Source organism: Pleurodeles waltl, chromosome 6 (genome assembly GCF_031143425.1).
Source record: "Pleurodeles waltl isolate 20211129_DDA chromosome 6, aPleWal1.hap1.20221129, whole genome shotgun sequence".
In the NCBI taxonomy this organism is placed as follows: domain Eukaryota; kingdom Metazoa; phylum Chordata; class Amphibia; order Caudata; family Salamandridae; genus Pleurodeles; species Pleurodeles waltl.
Window position 1 is genome coordinate 1,605,387,885 of NC_090445.1, and position 14,762 is coordinate 1,605,402,646.

Consider the following 14,762-nt stretch of genomic DNA (forward strand, 5'->3'; position numbering starts at 1 on the left):
AAATTTTCAGCCAAAAAGTGCCCTGAGAACCAAGAGGAGACCGGGCCTACCTGCTCGCCCATCAGCATGACTACGTGGTAGCTCCTGCTACATTCTTCTCCAGAGCAGCAAGCCTGTTCAGTGTCTCCTCGCAGAAGAGGTATCAAGCCTTATGGAGCCTTCGTCCACTACAGCCTGCAGCTTTGTACCACTGGAGATTTCCAACTTCCACAAAAGTGACAAAGTCCAGAATAGAAATCTTCACTGTGATTTCGTCCTGACGTCTCTGCCTTTGACACGCCGGATGACTTGCCCCCTTTGAAATGTACTTTCTCAGACATTTGTCTTCACAATTTCTTCTAAGTGAGAAGGTAAGCCAAGGCCAGGGTGAATCCACCTCGTGTATCTGAACCATGCTTCATTGCGGTCGGCCATTACTTTCGACCTTGTCCTGGTCTCTCGCAACTAGATGTCCGCAATTGGTGGCCAGATCTTTTACGTGCTATTTTTCACTGAAAACTTAAAACATGTGTAACTCCTATTCTGTTCTACTAATTGGATTTTTGTCATTTTGATCTTAAATTATTTATTAAATTCTACTCTGTTTTTCTAGATTGGTATGGGATGTTTCTTGTGTTGTGTTTTCACTTTATTACTGCTTATACTGCTTAAGTGCTCCATACATACTTTACACATTTTCTCTGAGTCAAGTTTGAATGCTTTTGTGCCAAGCTACCAGAGGGTTAAGCACACGTTAATTTAGTGACTTTTGTAGCTCACCCTGACAAGGATTGTGGTTGTTGCTTGAGAAGGGGTTTCATCCTCTCAATCAAACCCAATTTCTAACAACAGGTATAAAAATAGGACGCTCAGATCCACTCTTCAGTTCACCGGACCTACAAAGGACACTCAGAAAGACTGCTTTTGTATTTCAGAAGATTGCCCTGCTGCTTGCAGCATGCTTTGCAACTCAAATGATTGTCTTGCTGCCACGAGACGGCTGCCCTGCTGTTTGAAGCCTGCCTTGTAACCCAAAGGACTGCCCTGCCGGTTTAGGCCTGTCTTCTTTTAATCCAGGGCTACCAGAGTCATTTCAGAACCTATTTGGCTGGTTTCCTATTCTGAGCTCCAGGGACACCAAAAGTTCCAACAACCTTGAAACTGCACCTGTACCCTACCTGAAGTGAGTCCTGCCCTCCAAGTGGTGCCGACTCATTCCTGGACTCATGGAAGTGATGCTAAAGGTGCCCCTACAGCCAAAATCAAAACATGGAAGTTTGGACATTTTCCACTAAAAAGTGGCCTGAAAACTGACTGGAGACCGGGACTTCCCTGCTCACCAATACCTCAGACGTGCATCGCCGGTCGACCTGACTTTGTGGTAGCTCCTGCTACATTCTTCCTCAGAACTGAAAATCCTGTTTGGTGGATCCTCTCTGGTAGGATATCTGCTTTGCTTAGCCTTTATTTGTCACAATCTGCAGCTTCATCCCGCTGGAGATTTTCGTATCAAAAAAAGTGAGAAAAGTCTGAACGTAGATATCTGTACTGTGACTTCTTCCAGGGGCTACCCAACATCAGCGCATCCTCCTCAGACACCTCTGGCTGCCATGCCTGGCTTCATTTTACCTTCGCAGACAAATTTTCTTCTAAGTCCAAAGTGAGGTGAGACGGGGCCTAATCCACCTACTGTGTTTGAACCACGCTCCATCGTGGATGGCCTTAACTTTTGACTTTCCCTCAGTCTTGCACAACCAGATATGTGCTATTAGTGCTTTGATCTTTTAGGCGCTAGATTTCACTAAACATTTTAAACATTCATAACTCTGGTACTACTGACTGGATTTAACTAATTTTATGCCTTTTTATTTATTAACATTTTCTCATTTTTTTTATATTTGGGGTGAGATTTTTCTTGTGTTTTGTTTTCACTTTATTACTGCTTGTGCTGCACAAATACTTAACATGGTTCCTTTGAGTAAAGCCTAACTGCTTTTGTGCTACGCTACCAGACGATCTAGCACAGGTTATTTTAGTGACTTTTGTGGTTCAACGTGACAAGGATTGTGGTTGTTGCTTGAGAAGGGCTAACACCCCCTCCTCAACCAATACCACAATTTCTAACAATAAGTATGTATTTCGTAAGTAGTGTGTAGAAAATTTGGGAGGGCTGGGAAATGGGCACTAGTAACTATTAATTGGATGAGATTAGGGAGGAGTGAGGAGGAGCTAAGGGGGGCGTAAGGATGGGGTTAGGGAGTGCCAAACACCCACCAACAAAATAGTAAGCCATTACTATTCACAAACTGTACTTTTAAAGTTACTAAGGAAGGAACCAAGATAGTAGTAAATGTACTCCAGCTCAGACTTGGAATAAGTCCAGTACCACACATTGGCAACCTTGGGTACTGCAACATACTAACAATGGAACTACCAAATAAGGATAGCAATATATTTGAAAATACAGGAACATTATTTTATTGTAAAATTCTATCATTTTTTTTTTCTTGAAGGAAATCTAGTTGAATGTTATAACAAGACTTTTACAGTTTCAATTGTTTTGTCTTTTAAGCAAATCCTGTTGAAATGTATAAAATATGTCTTACTCTACTTACAACACACAGGGTTACAACACACCTGTTGGTGCAAGGAATTATTGTTTTGAACTAGACCATCATGTACATGTGAAACTTATTACAACACCAACCAACCACATCCGGGCTGACCATATAAGAAAGGAACTCACACAATCAAGCAATTTGTTTTGCCATCATTGCACCCCATTTTGAGTAATTGTTTGAAGAGGAGAGAGGGTTAAGAGGTTAAGGCTCAATATACATGGAGTGTCAGGGGAAGAAGTCATTGCTAGATACTGCTGCTCACCTAAAGTGATCCTTGACATGGTTGCAGACTGAGAGCAGGAGCTTAATTTACCTACAGCCTGCTGCCAAGCAATCTCTGCCCATATCAAAATACGGGCTGCTCTCTGTTAAAGTTCTACTGGTTCTTTCCGCAAGATCAGCTCTGGCTTTGTAAGCATCTCAATATTGAATCCCTAGTCCCCTTGTGTATATTCTTGTGGGAAAACTATTTAGACAGGAGATACTCCCACAGGATACATAGATACTTATATATATGTTTAATAAATTAATTTGGTTATTCTATTCTATGAGTGCTGTGGAACTTCACCGTCTGGGATGCACACATCTAATTGTGAAGTGAATGTAAACGTGTAGATTACAACGTTAAAAATGACTAATTACATTTCATTATACATGCTTTTCGTAGGCGTTGTCATCGTTAAACGCAGCACCTGTTCAGGAAGTCAGGGGCCCTCTCTAGTTTATCTTAGTTTATCTCAAAGCATTACATCTAAAGTATGTAATGAAGTTAAATACTGATTTGGTTAACTGAATTAAGGAGACCAGATACTGAGGTTGACTTCACCGCAAGTGTCTGTGTGTGTGTGTGTGTGTGTATGTATGCATTGAAAGTAAACAAAACCCTCTCAGGCATAGAATGGCGTAGATCCTAAGTTTAGGTGGAGAGCAGCTCCAGTGTAGAGTACCCTGCAACACAAGCGACAATCTAAATTTGCTCACCTCAGTCTGTTTATATATATATAAATTTGCTCACCTCAGTCTGTATATATATATATATACATACATATACATACATATGCTCTTGATGTTCATCTTTCACATTATCTATCTGTTTATGCCGGATAACAAACCATTTTGACATCTGTTGTCTTCGCCACTGGTTTTTAAATATTGTTTTGTTCTAAAGCAGATCTGCAGGCACATGTTCTCCAATGATATCCAGCTGAATGATTCGTGTTTTCAAAAACCTGGGGAAGGTGAGCTGTTGTGCTTTGTGAGGCTGCAAGTAGATAGCTGCAGTTGTTTCATGTCCTCACTGATCTATCCTAGCAGAGAGCTGGGAACAGATGATTATAATGACATCTGCATTTCAAGTGAAGTGAAATAATATAACTATTCTATGATTATTCTTATTGTCTTTCATAAACTCTTCAGTATGTAACGTCTCTAATAAACAGTTCTTGTTTTGTGGATTTAACAGGACCAAAAGGTATTTCTGGCTTGCCAGGACTTCCAGGAGAAAAAGGTGAGAAACCCATGGAAACACGATCTATTGTTACTCAATGATGAGTTCTTGTTATGAGGCTTCATTGAGCCCCTGGGGTTCAAGCAAAATCATCCTGAAGGGCATTACTTTTCTGAATGTTCTTAATTTCCTTTCTCAATGGTGAAATAGCCACAGGATATCCCATATAGGCATTCTGTGATCAGCTGGAGAGCATGCTCATGGAGATCTGTGAAGTGACGCAATCCACTCAGAGCAGATGATGTTAATAGCATGCACGTCATCGGAGTTTAAGCAGAAAGTATCATATTTTTCATAATGGTATTAAGCAATAACCACTGATCTGTTTGGCCTATGTTGCCTATATAATGCAAATTTGTTCTGCATAACATTTTCATATCATGGGCTATTAATTAAAAGGGATATTACATATTATATATCAGGATATAGGTCATAGTTCCTGCAACAAAAGGTGCTAGGAAACATGATATGTTTAGAAGCGGGTGGAATAAAAATATCCTACACCACTAATTCCCACATGTATGTAGGTGCGTAGCTTCAGGAGGGGTGTGTGGGGTCTTAAACACCCCTCTGATAAATGTATTTGCTGGTACATGCAAAATCAGAGAATGAGCTACTGCAACAGCAGGTGATGTAAAATACTGCTGATATTTGTGCAGAGCACAGCAGCTCATTCGAAAACCCCAACAGCACCAGCAACGGGGTGGGGAAATCTCAGTCTGGGCACTGAACCTAATTGCATTGAAGACTTCGCACCAAAATTGCGGGAGACTAGGACAACCAAAAAAACCATGGATCCATCCACCACACCCCTTTGCGGAGCACACTGATCGAGCACCGAAGACTACATCTCATGGAGCCAATGGGGTGTATACTATGCTAACCATCTTAATAGAAAAGTCATACACTTAAAATTGGGCGCTCTTAAAGAGCTCTACCCAATCTCGCTAAGAAACTCCCATTCCTGACTATTAAATGTACACTAGTTTCCAGAAAGATTTTCTGCAATAGTTCCGGAAGTATTTTCTGATTTTCCTGGTGATGTAACAGAGGGTACCAATTCCCCACGCCTGTCAATTTGGTTAAATTCATATGATATGTTATCAACCTTGCACCTTCATTCATTACTATATAATTGTTCTTTAGGAAGCTGCGTATTTGATTAAAATTGAAACGAATTAAGGTGCTCTGACTGCCAAATTGCTGTACCACACTTTCCAACGTTATCAGTTTCGCCCCGTTATAAAAGTCAACAAGTATTCTAAATCCAAGTAGTTCCCACACTTTTAACACACATTTAGATAGCAACAGACCCCAAAACTCGCAGTCTTGTAATTACAAAAAAGCATGACAATACGGAATGCCCCACTATCTGAAAAAAGCCGATATCTGGGATGACAGAACTGATACTGGCCCTCATTCTGACCCTGGCGGTCGGCGGAGAGACGGCGGTCGGACCGCGAACAGACCGGCGGTATTAAAAATGGCATTCTGACCGCGGCGGTCCCCGCCGCGACCGACCGCCACTTCTCCACTCCGACCGCCACGGCGGTCATGACCGCCGGGCTGGAGTTTGCGCACTCCGGCCCGGCGGTCGTCCCAAGACCGCCAAGGGTATTATGACCCTGCCTACCGCCGCGGTTTCTTGCGGGCGGGAACCGCCGTGCGAACCATGGCGGTAAGCACTATCGGGGCCAGGGAATTCCTTCCCTGGCACTGATAGGGGTCTCCCCCACCCCCCACTACCCACCCGAGTCCTCCCCCCACACCCTCCACCCCCCTGCCACCCCCCAGAGGTGGTACGAACCCCCTCCCCACCCCCAGCCCGACATGCACATACATGCACCCCGACATGCACACACCCCCAACATGCACATATACACACCCCCTACACACACATACACAACGGGGACACATACCCGCACACATACATGCAGACATGCGCACCTGCCGAACAGCACACATTACCCATAGACACAGCAGCACCCCCCGCCCGCATACACGCACTCACACACCCCCTCTACACACTCACACGCACACCCCCATGCACGCCCACATCACACAACACCCCCCCACCCCCTCCCCTCACGGACGATCAACTTACCTTGTGCGTTGGTCCTCCGGGAGGCGACGGGAGCCATGGGGAGGTGACCGCCAACAGAAGACCGCCAACAGAAGACCGCCACACAGAAATGTGGGTCGTAATTCTATGGGCGGTGTTCTGCTGGCGTGGCGGTGGAGGTTGACCAGTCTCCACTTTCCCGCCGACCGCCAGTGTGGCTGCTGGCGGTTTTCCGGCGGAACGCTCCCAGCGGTCAGAATGCGCACAGCGGCATACCGCCGCGGTCGGCGGTCTTCACCGCGGCGGTAACTCGGCGGTCTTGCGAAAAGACCGCCAGGGTCAGAATGAGGGCCACTGTCTTATACCTGGTTCTGTCAGCCTCAGCAGCCCACAGGAGGAGGGACATTTTGGGATTAATTGCACAGTTTAAATCCATTGGCGCCCAGGCCTCACTCGTTCAGCAATCAAAGTTAAAAGTGTTCTTTAAAGGCAAATTCTATGTCTGCTCCACTTTAGAAGAAGCACAATCCTTGCTGCATGAGGCGGCTGGTTAAAAGACATATAGATGGCATAATTGTATACTGCACTTCTTTTGTAGAATGCTATATGTGAAGGTTGCGGGTGGGGCAGGAGAGTCCAGGAGGCTGTGCACAATTCCAGGGTTTAGTGGTTAATATGGTCCAGGATGCATTGTATTATTTCTTTCTGCTTTCAGTTTCAAGTTTCTAAGATGTGTTTCTAGGCCATGAAGCTATATGGAAGACTAGGGTTCATGATGACAGGGAGGGCAAAGGCACCTCTCCTGGTTTTCCACCAGATTTATCAAACTGTCTCTAATGTGATAGTATGCTGTATTGATGGCTAGGGAGCTTCCAGGGTCCGGGTGGTGGGTGTTCTTGCAGGAGGTAGGTGGGGGGTGGGGGGAGGAGGCAGGCCCCAGAGCACAGTGGGGACATTGCACCCATCTTGTGTTGGGAGGGGGCAAGGAGAAAGGTGGACACTCCTTCCTGTCATGTGGGGTGAGTGGTGGTGGTCTGGGGATGGTGTGTGTATTTGAGATAGAAGAGGGTGTAGGGGCAGTGTGCTAATTCAAAATGAGCATGGGCAGAGTGGCAAATGCGGCTCAAGGAAGGTCTGGTGTAAGCATTCGAAGACCCTGGCAAGTGCAGGCGGTTACGTTGCATGTTCCATGATATCTGAATGGGAATTTAGCTGGCTCAAGGAGGATTATTGTCTAGGGGCGAAGCTTGAGTATGTAGATTAAAATGATACTGCAGATAAAAAAAATAGTTCCTGTAGCGGAAATGGTCTCTTGAACAAACAGAAATGTGGTGCTTTGTTAAAATAGATTGCCACATTTAACCCGGAGGTCATCTTTTTACAGGAAACCTATTTTAAAAATAACTCTCCAAGAGTTTCCATCCCTCTGAAATACACACAGGCACTTTCTGCTTCAGGAGGAATTACAATGTGAAGGGTGGCGGTATTATTTACAAACACCTTAAATTGAGAGATAAAATAGGTTTTTAGGAATAGTAAAGGCAGGTGGATATGGATAGAAGCTAGACTAGCTGAGAAGGTTTTGAATTTCTGCAATTATTATGGCCCAATAATAGATGATACTGAAAGCCTGGACCAAATGTACAATCTCATTGTTTAGACAGAGGGATTGTTAGTCCTGGGCGTCGATCTTAACATTATACAAGATCTGTCCTTGAACACATCCAAGAAAGATTAAAGACAGCTCATGCTGAAGACTGCTAAGATTCTGAATATAATCAAGCAGAATGTGGCGTTGGTAGACCCATGGCACCCTATTCATCCTGAATTCACACAATATACATGCTACTCTGCTAGGTTTCACTCTGCCTCCCGCATAGACTTTTTCTTAATATCAAGGTTGTTAAAAAGCAGGAAGGTCGAGACTTTCACATGCTCCTTTTCAGACCATTCAATGGTCCAGCTGGTTATCTGGTAAGTTGGGGAGGTAAAGAGGCCACAATGGCAATTTGCTAAGTCATTATTATCCGATCAAACTTGGCTAAAGCAAATGCGCCAGTTTATTCAAGAGGTTTTTTTTTTAGACTAATGCTAATATTGCTTCCATCTTTATGGTCTGGGAGGCACTTAAGGCAGCCTTTAGAGCACGGATGATATCAAACAAGGCAAATTTAGCCAGGGCCCAGATTTATAAGATCCCAAATCTTCGGGCAGCCGTAGAGACTGTGATGAGTGAAGCCTCAAATCCAATGAGCCCATCGGCCAGGCAGGTAGAACAAGAACAGCTCATCAGAGCAAAGTGAGAGCTCAGAGATTTCTTTATATATTTTAGAGGTAATTACCGGGGGTAAACCCTTTCAACAGAATCTCTACGAAGAGAGCTAGCATTTGGGAAAGTATTTGGCATGGTCAACAAAAAGTCAACAGAGTAGGCAACTAATTAATCAAATAAGAAGACCCAGCAATGGGGGTGATCTAGATAGTAGCACAAGAATAATGGAGATATTTCTTAATCATTATAGACAGATTTACGCAAAAGATCAGACAGTATCGCAAGAGCAATTGTCCGACTATTTTTCTTCATTGCAGTTACCTCAAATATCTGGTAGTCAGAAGAACACCCTCTCAAAGCAAATAGTGGCCAAGGAGATCACTTCCGCTCTTAAAAATATGGTGTATGCTAATACTAGCGTTAGCAACGGCATTCCCACTGAAGTACATAAGGCCTTTGTGGTAGAACTACTTCCATTTGTAATAAAAGTTTTGAACGATATGAAAAAAGCTGTATCTATTTCAAAGAACTTTAAAGAGTAGGTAGTAGTAGGCTTCCGGAAAGAAAGATCAAAATCCCTTAGTTTTTTCGTCCAACAGGTTGATGGGCGCCTATATTAATTTTTTGATTCAAGCTATTGATTATTTCACAGTTAATCGTGAAAAGGTAGCAATTTTAATGATAGACGCTGAAAAAGTGTTTGATCTCATAAATTGGCAGGCGCTTTATTTTATTCTTGGAAAATTTAAATTCCCACCTCCATTGATTACTATGCTTAAATAACTTTAGAAAGGCACAGAGGCTAGGACTGTTGCCTGGCAGTGTGGGCATTTGAAAATAAAAATGTTTATCCTTTTAACAGCGCACACATCTATGTCAGTGTGGCAAGCTGCAGCTACGACCATGGAATCATTTAGGGGGCACCAGGGATTGCAATTGCAACCCCTGGCATGCCCCTTGTGACCCCTGTCACTGCCTTTGCGACTCCTGGCCTCAAAGATGGTGAAACAACAGTGCCTAGAGCACAGGGGCAACTCGTCCTAATGGACGACGGTTGAGGCTGCACTTTTCAGATTTATTTGTCCATTTCTTTAGTTCACAAATCGTCAGTAATATTATTCACTATTAGTGTAAAACATTGAGTACAGTTACTTTAAATATGACACTAGCTGGCAGCGAAGGTAAATTTTAAATGTATGTTGCATGCATGCTTGTGGGTGAGAGTGTGTTTATGTGAGAGAGTGTGTGTGAGAGTGTGTGTATGTGTAAGCATGCACGTGTATGGGTCACAGTAAAGGTTAAAAGCGTGTGATGTCAATTCCACTACCGCTGGCATCTTAGTGAATTGACTCCCATGACTATGACAGAGGTCCAGCACAAAAAAAATGAGGACACACAGCAATATGACGTACGTCCTTACATGTGTGATTTTAGGACTTTATGGTTTGGAGTAATTCTCATGGAAGTTCCAACACTTTTATTGATTTATTTTTATGCTTCAAGTGAGCTTGGGCCATTAGTATAGCATTTCCTTATCACTAATATTTACCACTAGTTTCCACGCATTGGGAGAACCCCTTCCTCAAAGGTTCTGTAGGTTATACATATGAGTCTGAACTTCATCGTTTATCCTACCAGAAGGCATTGCTGTTTTTTTAAGACGGGATTGATGCGATCCATCTTCTTCCATTCCAGGCATAAACTGGTTGCTTGGTCTCTGACCCTTTGAAGTAGCTCTTTATGTGATGCCCTTCTGTAAAGTTTATTTCAGCAACACCAGTAGAGCTCTTGAGGCTTGGATTCATTTGTTTCTCTGGAGTTCCTCAGGGCTCCTCCCTGAGCCCCACACTCTTCAACATCTACATTGCCCCGCTCACATCCATCATCAGGAACCACGGGCTGAACATCGTCTCCTGTGCCGACGATACCCAGCTGATCATCTCACTGACCGAAAACCCCACTACTATCAAGAAGAATTTCCACAACGGGATTGGAAGCTGTTGCCGCCTGGATGAAGGACAGCTGCCTGAAGCTGAAGTCTGACAAGACTGAGATCCTCATCCTCGGACCATCCACATGACTTCTGGTGGCCATCGACCCTCGGCACCCCCCATCCCCACCCCAACGCATGCAACCTCAGCTTCATCCTGGTCACATTGCACACCATGTCCCACCAAGTCAACTCAGTTGCATCCTCCTGCTTTCACACACTCTGAGACTTCTCCGGAAGATCTGCAAATGGATCCCAAAGGACTGCTGCAAAACCGTACCCCATGCCCTGGTTACCAGCAGACTTGACTATGGAAACACCCGCTATGCTGGTACCACCCAGAAGAACCTGAAGAAACCACAGCACATCCAAAATGTCTCTGCCAGACTCATCCTGGACATTCCCCGCCGCAAACATATCTTCATTCATCTAAGAGACCTCCACTGGCTTCCTGCTGAGATAAGAATGAACTTCAAGCTCCTCATCCGTGCTTACAAGGCCCTCCACGACCTAGGACCCACCTATCTCAACCACCACATCACCTTCTATTCCTTCACCAGACCTCTCCACTCCGCTCAACAAGCACTAGCCACTGTACCCAGCATATGGAAGACCTCGGCTGGTGGAAGATCCTTCTCCTACCTTGCGGCAAAGAGCTGGAATACCCTGCCCCTGCACCTCAGGTAGTCACTATCACTACCTCAATTCAGGAAGGACCTTAAAACATGGGTCTTCAACTGAAGCTCAGAGGGCAAACTCCCTTAGCGCCTTGAGACCCTTACGGGTGAGTAGTTGCACTTTATAAACCCTGATTTGATTTGATTGATTTTAAACCTGCTCACCATCATTAGCTGAATGTTAGAGATTTTTGTTATAGCCGTGGTTTACTGTTAGATGTAGAAGGCTGGGTCAAACCTTAGACCCAGGTTTGTTTTACCTTGTTACCTCTGGTAAGAGATGTGCCTATGTCTTGCTCTATGTGACTGGAAGGGGGGGTTCCATCCTGCTGTTGATTACCATGACCTTTGTGTCATACTCTAGAGTGGATGTCTTTTAGCTAATTAAATATTTTCTACCTGTGTTCCTCAGTTGAATTTGTCGTCTTGTGTGATTGATGACTAGTTTTTGCTAATTCTATTTAAGGGGTCATTACGAGTTTGGCGGACCCAACGTGGGACCGCCAAACTTGCAGGGAGGACGCCACCACCATGGCAGTGGAGTCCACCCCTCCACCTTATTACGATTTTCCTTCTGGTCTGACTGAAGGGAACATTGTACTAGAGCGTTCCCGCTGGACAGTCCAGGGGGAACAGTGCTACGAGATAGCACTCAGCTCCCTTAAAGGAGCCGGGTGCTATCTCATAGCACAGAGGGGGCCGACCAGCACCATGGGAATGCGTACTGTCTGCATGGCATACAGTGCGCATTCTGGTGGTGCTGAGCAGGGGGGCCTGCACTGCCCATGACTAGGTTGTGGGTAGTGCAAGGGCCCTCCTGTGACCACTTGCACTACCTTTCCATCAGCCTTTTCATGGCGGGGTCCCCGCTATGAAAAGGCTAATGGAAAGAGGGGTTGTAATCAGCACGACAGTGCTGAGTTCAGTGCCGCCATGGCTGATTACAAGCCCGACAACCGCCGGGAACCATGTTCCTGGCGGGGACAGTGTTCCTTTGGTGGTCCAACTGCCAAAGTCGTAATTTGGCGGTCGGACTGTCAAAGCCACGGCAGTTCGACTGCCACTGCGAATCTGGTGTTCTGAAGACTGACAGACTCATAATGAGGCCCTTAGTTGTTATTGTTTGATAGTTCTGACCTCCGTAGTCCATCTTAGTGTTGTGATAATTGATGATGCTCATCATTTAATGGGTGTTTTTTCAGTACTAATGAGCTTGTGATCATATTGGAGTTTGCTAAAGAATCTAGAATAGTACTGTCCAATTCTCAGAAATATGAGTGGATGTTTTACCATGCTAATGAGTCTGAGTGGAATGAAAGATAATATGTCCTCCTTTGAATAGCTGACTTGGCTTTTCACATTTTATTTTCCGGAACTGATTCTGTGCTGTTATTCTTTTTAGGTGCTAAAGGGGATGAAGGAGGGTCAGTTACCACTGGTAAGAACCTTGACTGTTATTACACAATGAAAATGAACAGATACCTTTACTATAACAGGCTCTGTTTATAACTGTTTGAAACTAAGAGGTGCAGTTGCTGTCTGCCTCCTTACATTTTCTTGCTTCTGACACATGCTGCTACTGTTCGGTTAAAGTATAACAACGTACTGAGTAGTACTAGTACTGTCCATTCAGTAGTCACGATAGGCAGCAACTGTGACCTATAGGACTTTTTCTAACACCATTGGAAGCAGCAGAAGTCACAGTAGAAGAGAACTGACAGGGCTCTACGTGAGACCTGTCAGGTCTCTAACATATAGCCTACCGTGTATCATTCCTCAGACCCTACAGCACTGAGAAGTGAGGGGCCTAGAAAGGAACAACCTGGAAGTGTAATGGGAAGATGACAGCCTAGTAGAGATGACCATAGATGTCTTCCATATTCTCTCTGTGGCTTCTGAAACAAACTAGTTTGGAGGGAGATGAATGAAGGAAAGGAGACTAAAAAGGTAAAGGAGGATACTATCTCTCCTGAAAACAGTCATACAGGATTCAATGAAAAGAATGAAGGAATGGAGTAAAGAAGTATCCTTGTGGGGTTTCTAATGGCAGTAACATTTTTTGCCTTCATTCCATTGTGGAAGTTGCTTTTTGTGGTTGTAGGTTTGTCGGTGAGGGAGAAGATTAGTTGGGACGATGTTGAGTCTATGGTTTCTGATGATGTTAGTGGGCGGGCCAAGTAGATGTTAAACAGGGTGGGGTTCAGAGAGGAGCCCTGAGGAACTCCACAGTTGATCTCTGTTGGTTGTGAGAAGAACAGTGGGAGCCTGACTCTCTGGGTTTGGCCAGTGAGGAATTAGCAGACCCACTCTAAGGCTTTGCTGCAGATGCAGGCATCGTGCAGTCTAGTGCAGAGGGTGTGGGGGGAGACGGTGTCAAAGATGGCAGAGAGGTCCAGAAGGATGAGGGCTGTGGTTTCGCCTCGGTGAAGGAGAGTGCGGATGTCGCCTGTTGGTGCAAGGACTGCGGTCTCAATGCTGTGGTTGCTTCTGAAGCAGCGAGATGGGTCTGAAGTTCTTGAGGTCCGTCGGGTCAGCAGAGGGTTTCTTCAGCAGTGGGTTGATTTCTATGTGCTTCCTGTCATCTGGGAATGTGGCAGACTTGAAGAAGCACTTGATGGTGCAGCATAGTTTGGGGGCAATGGTGGTGCTGGCTCGGTTGAAGATGTGGTGGGGGCATGGGCGCAAGGAGTGGATGTTTTTCATGGTCTCTGGATGTCTTCAGTGGAGAGAGTGGTCCAGTCATGCAGGGTTGGCTGGGAACTGGGTCCTTTGGGTGTGGTGGTTGGGGGCGGGGTGGGAGGGTCCTGGGTGGAAAAGCTGGCATAGATGTCTAATATATGGCGGTGGAAGAAGCTGGCGAGGTTGTCCCAGAGGCCCTAGGAAGGGGAATGTCTGTGGAGTCCGTGCTGGGTTTGGTGAATTCTTTGATCAGGGCGAAGAGTTCTTTGCTGTTGTGTGCATTGACGTTGATGCATTCCTGAATGGCCATTCTCTTTGTGATTCTGATGAGGTGGTGGTGTGTGGTGATGGCGGTTTTGAAGGCTGCGTTGGTCGCCGGGGTCTTTGCTGCTCCTCCATCTTTTCTGGAGCCGTCTACAGGTGCGCTCAGACTCTTGGAGGTTGGGGGAAAACCAGCTGGCTTTCTTGCCTGGTTGCTTGTCAGAGGGTTTCTTGAGGGGCCAGAATGTTGGTGCAGTCAAAGATCTATTGGTGGAGGTTGCGTGCTAATGTGTTGGCATCTGTGGATGCCAGCAGTGGTATTTGGTGGAGGGTGGTGACGAGTTGGTCTTCGGAGACCTTGTTCCAGCTCCTTCGTGGGTGGCAGTGGGCGTGGAGGTGTTCGGTGTGTTTGGTGAAGGAGATGTGAACACAGTGGTGATCATTCCAGTGCAGTTCTGAGGTATGGCTGACGTGGATGTCGTTGCTGGTGGAGAAGATGGGGTCGAGTGTGTGTCCTGCTGAGTTGATTGGTGAAGTGACCAGTTGTTGGAGTCCCAGGGCGGTGAGGTTCTCCAGTAGGGAAGATGTGTTGTGGTCATTGCGTTTTTCCAGGTGGAAATTGAGATCGCCGAGGAGGGTGTAGTCCGTTGAGGTGAGAGTGTGGTGTGCAATTAAGTTGACTATGGATATGCCAAAGGGGGGCGAGATCTGAGG

The 14,762-nt window shown here is 45.4% G+C and overlaps 1 protein-coding gene across 1 annotated transcript in view; it reads left to right on the top strand.

Annotated features, from left to right (window-relative positions):
* Positions 1–14,762, top strand: part of LOC138301223 (ficolin-1-B-like) — a 172,817-nt gene that overhangs the window by 34,668 nt on the left and 123,387 nt on the right. Inside the window, exons 4-5 of the mRNA XM_069241468.1 lie at positions 4,063–4,107; positions 12,511–12,546. Coding sequence (XP_069097569.1) covers positions 4,063–4,107; positions 12,511–12,546 — 81 coding nt within the window. The remainder of the gene's footprint in view (positions 1–4,062; positions 4,108–12,510; positions 12,547–14,762) is intronic.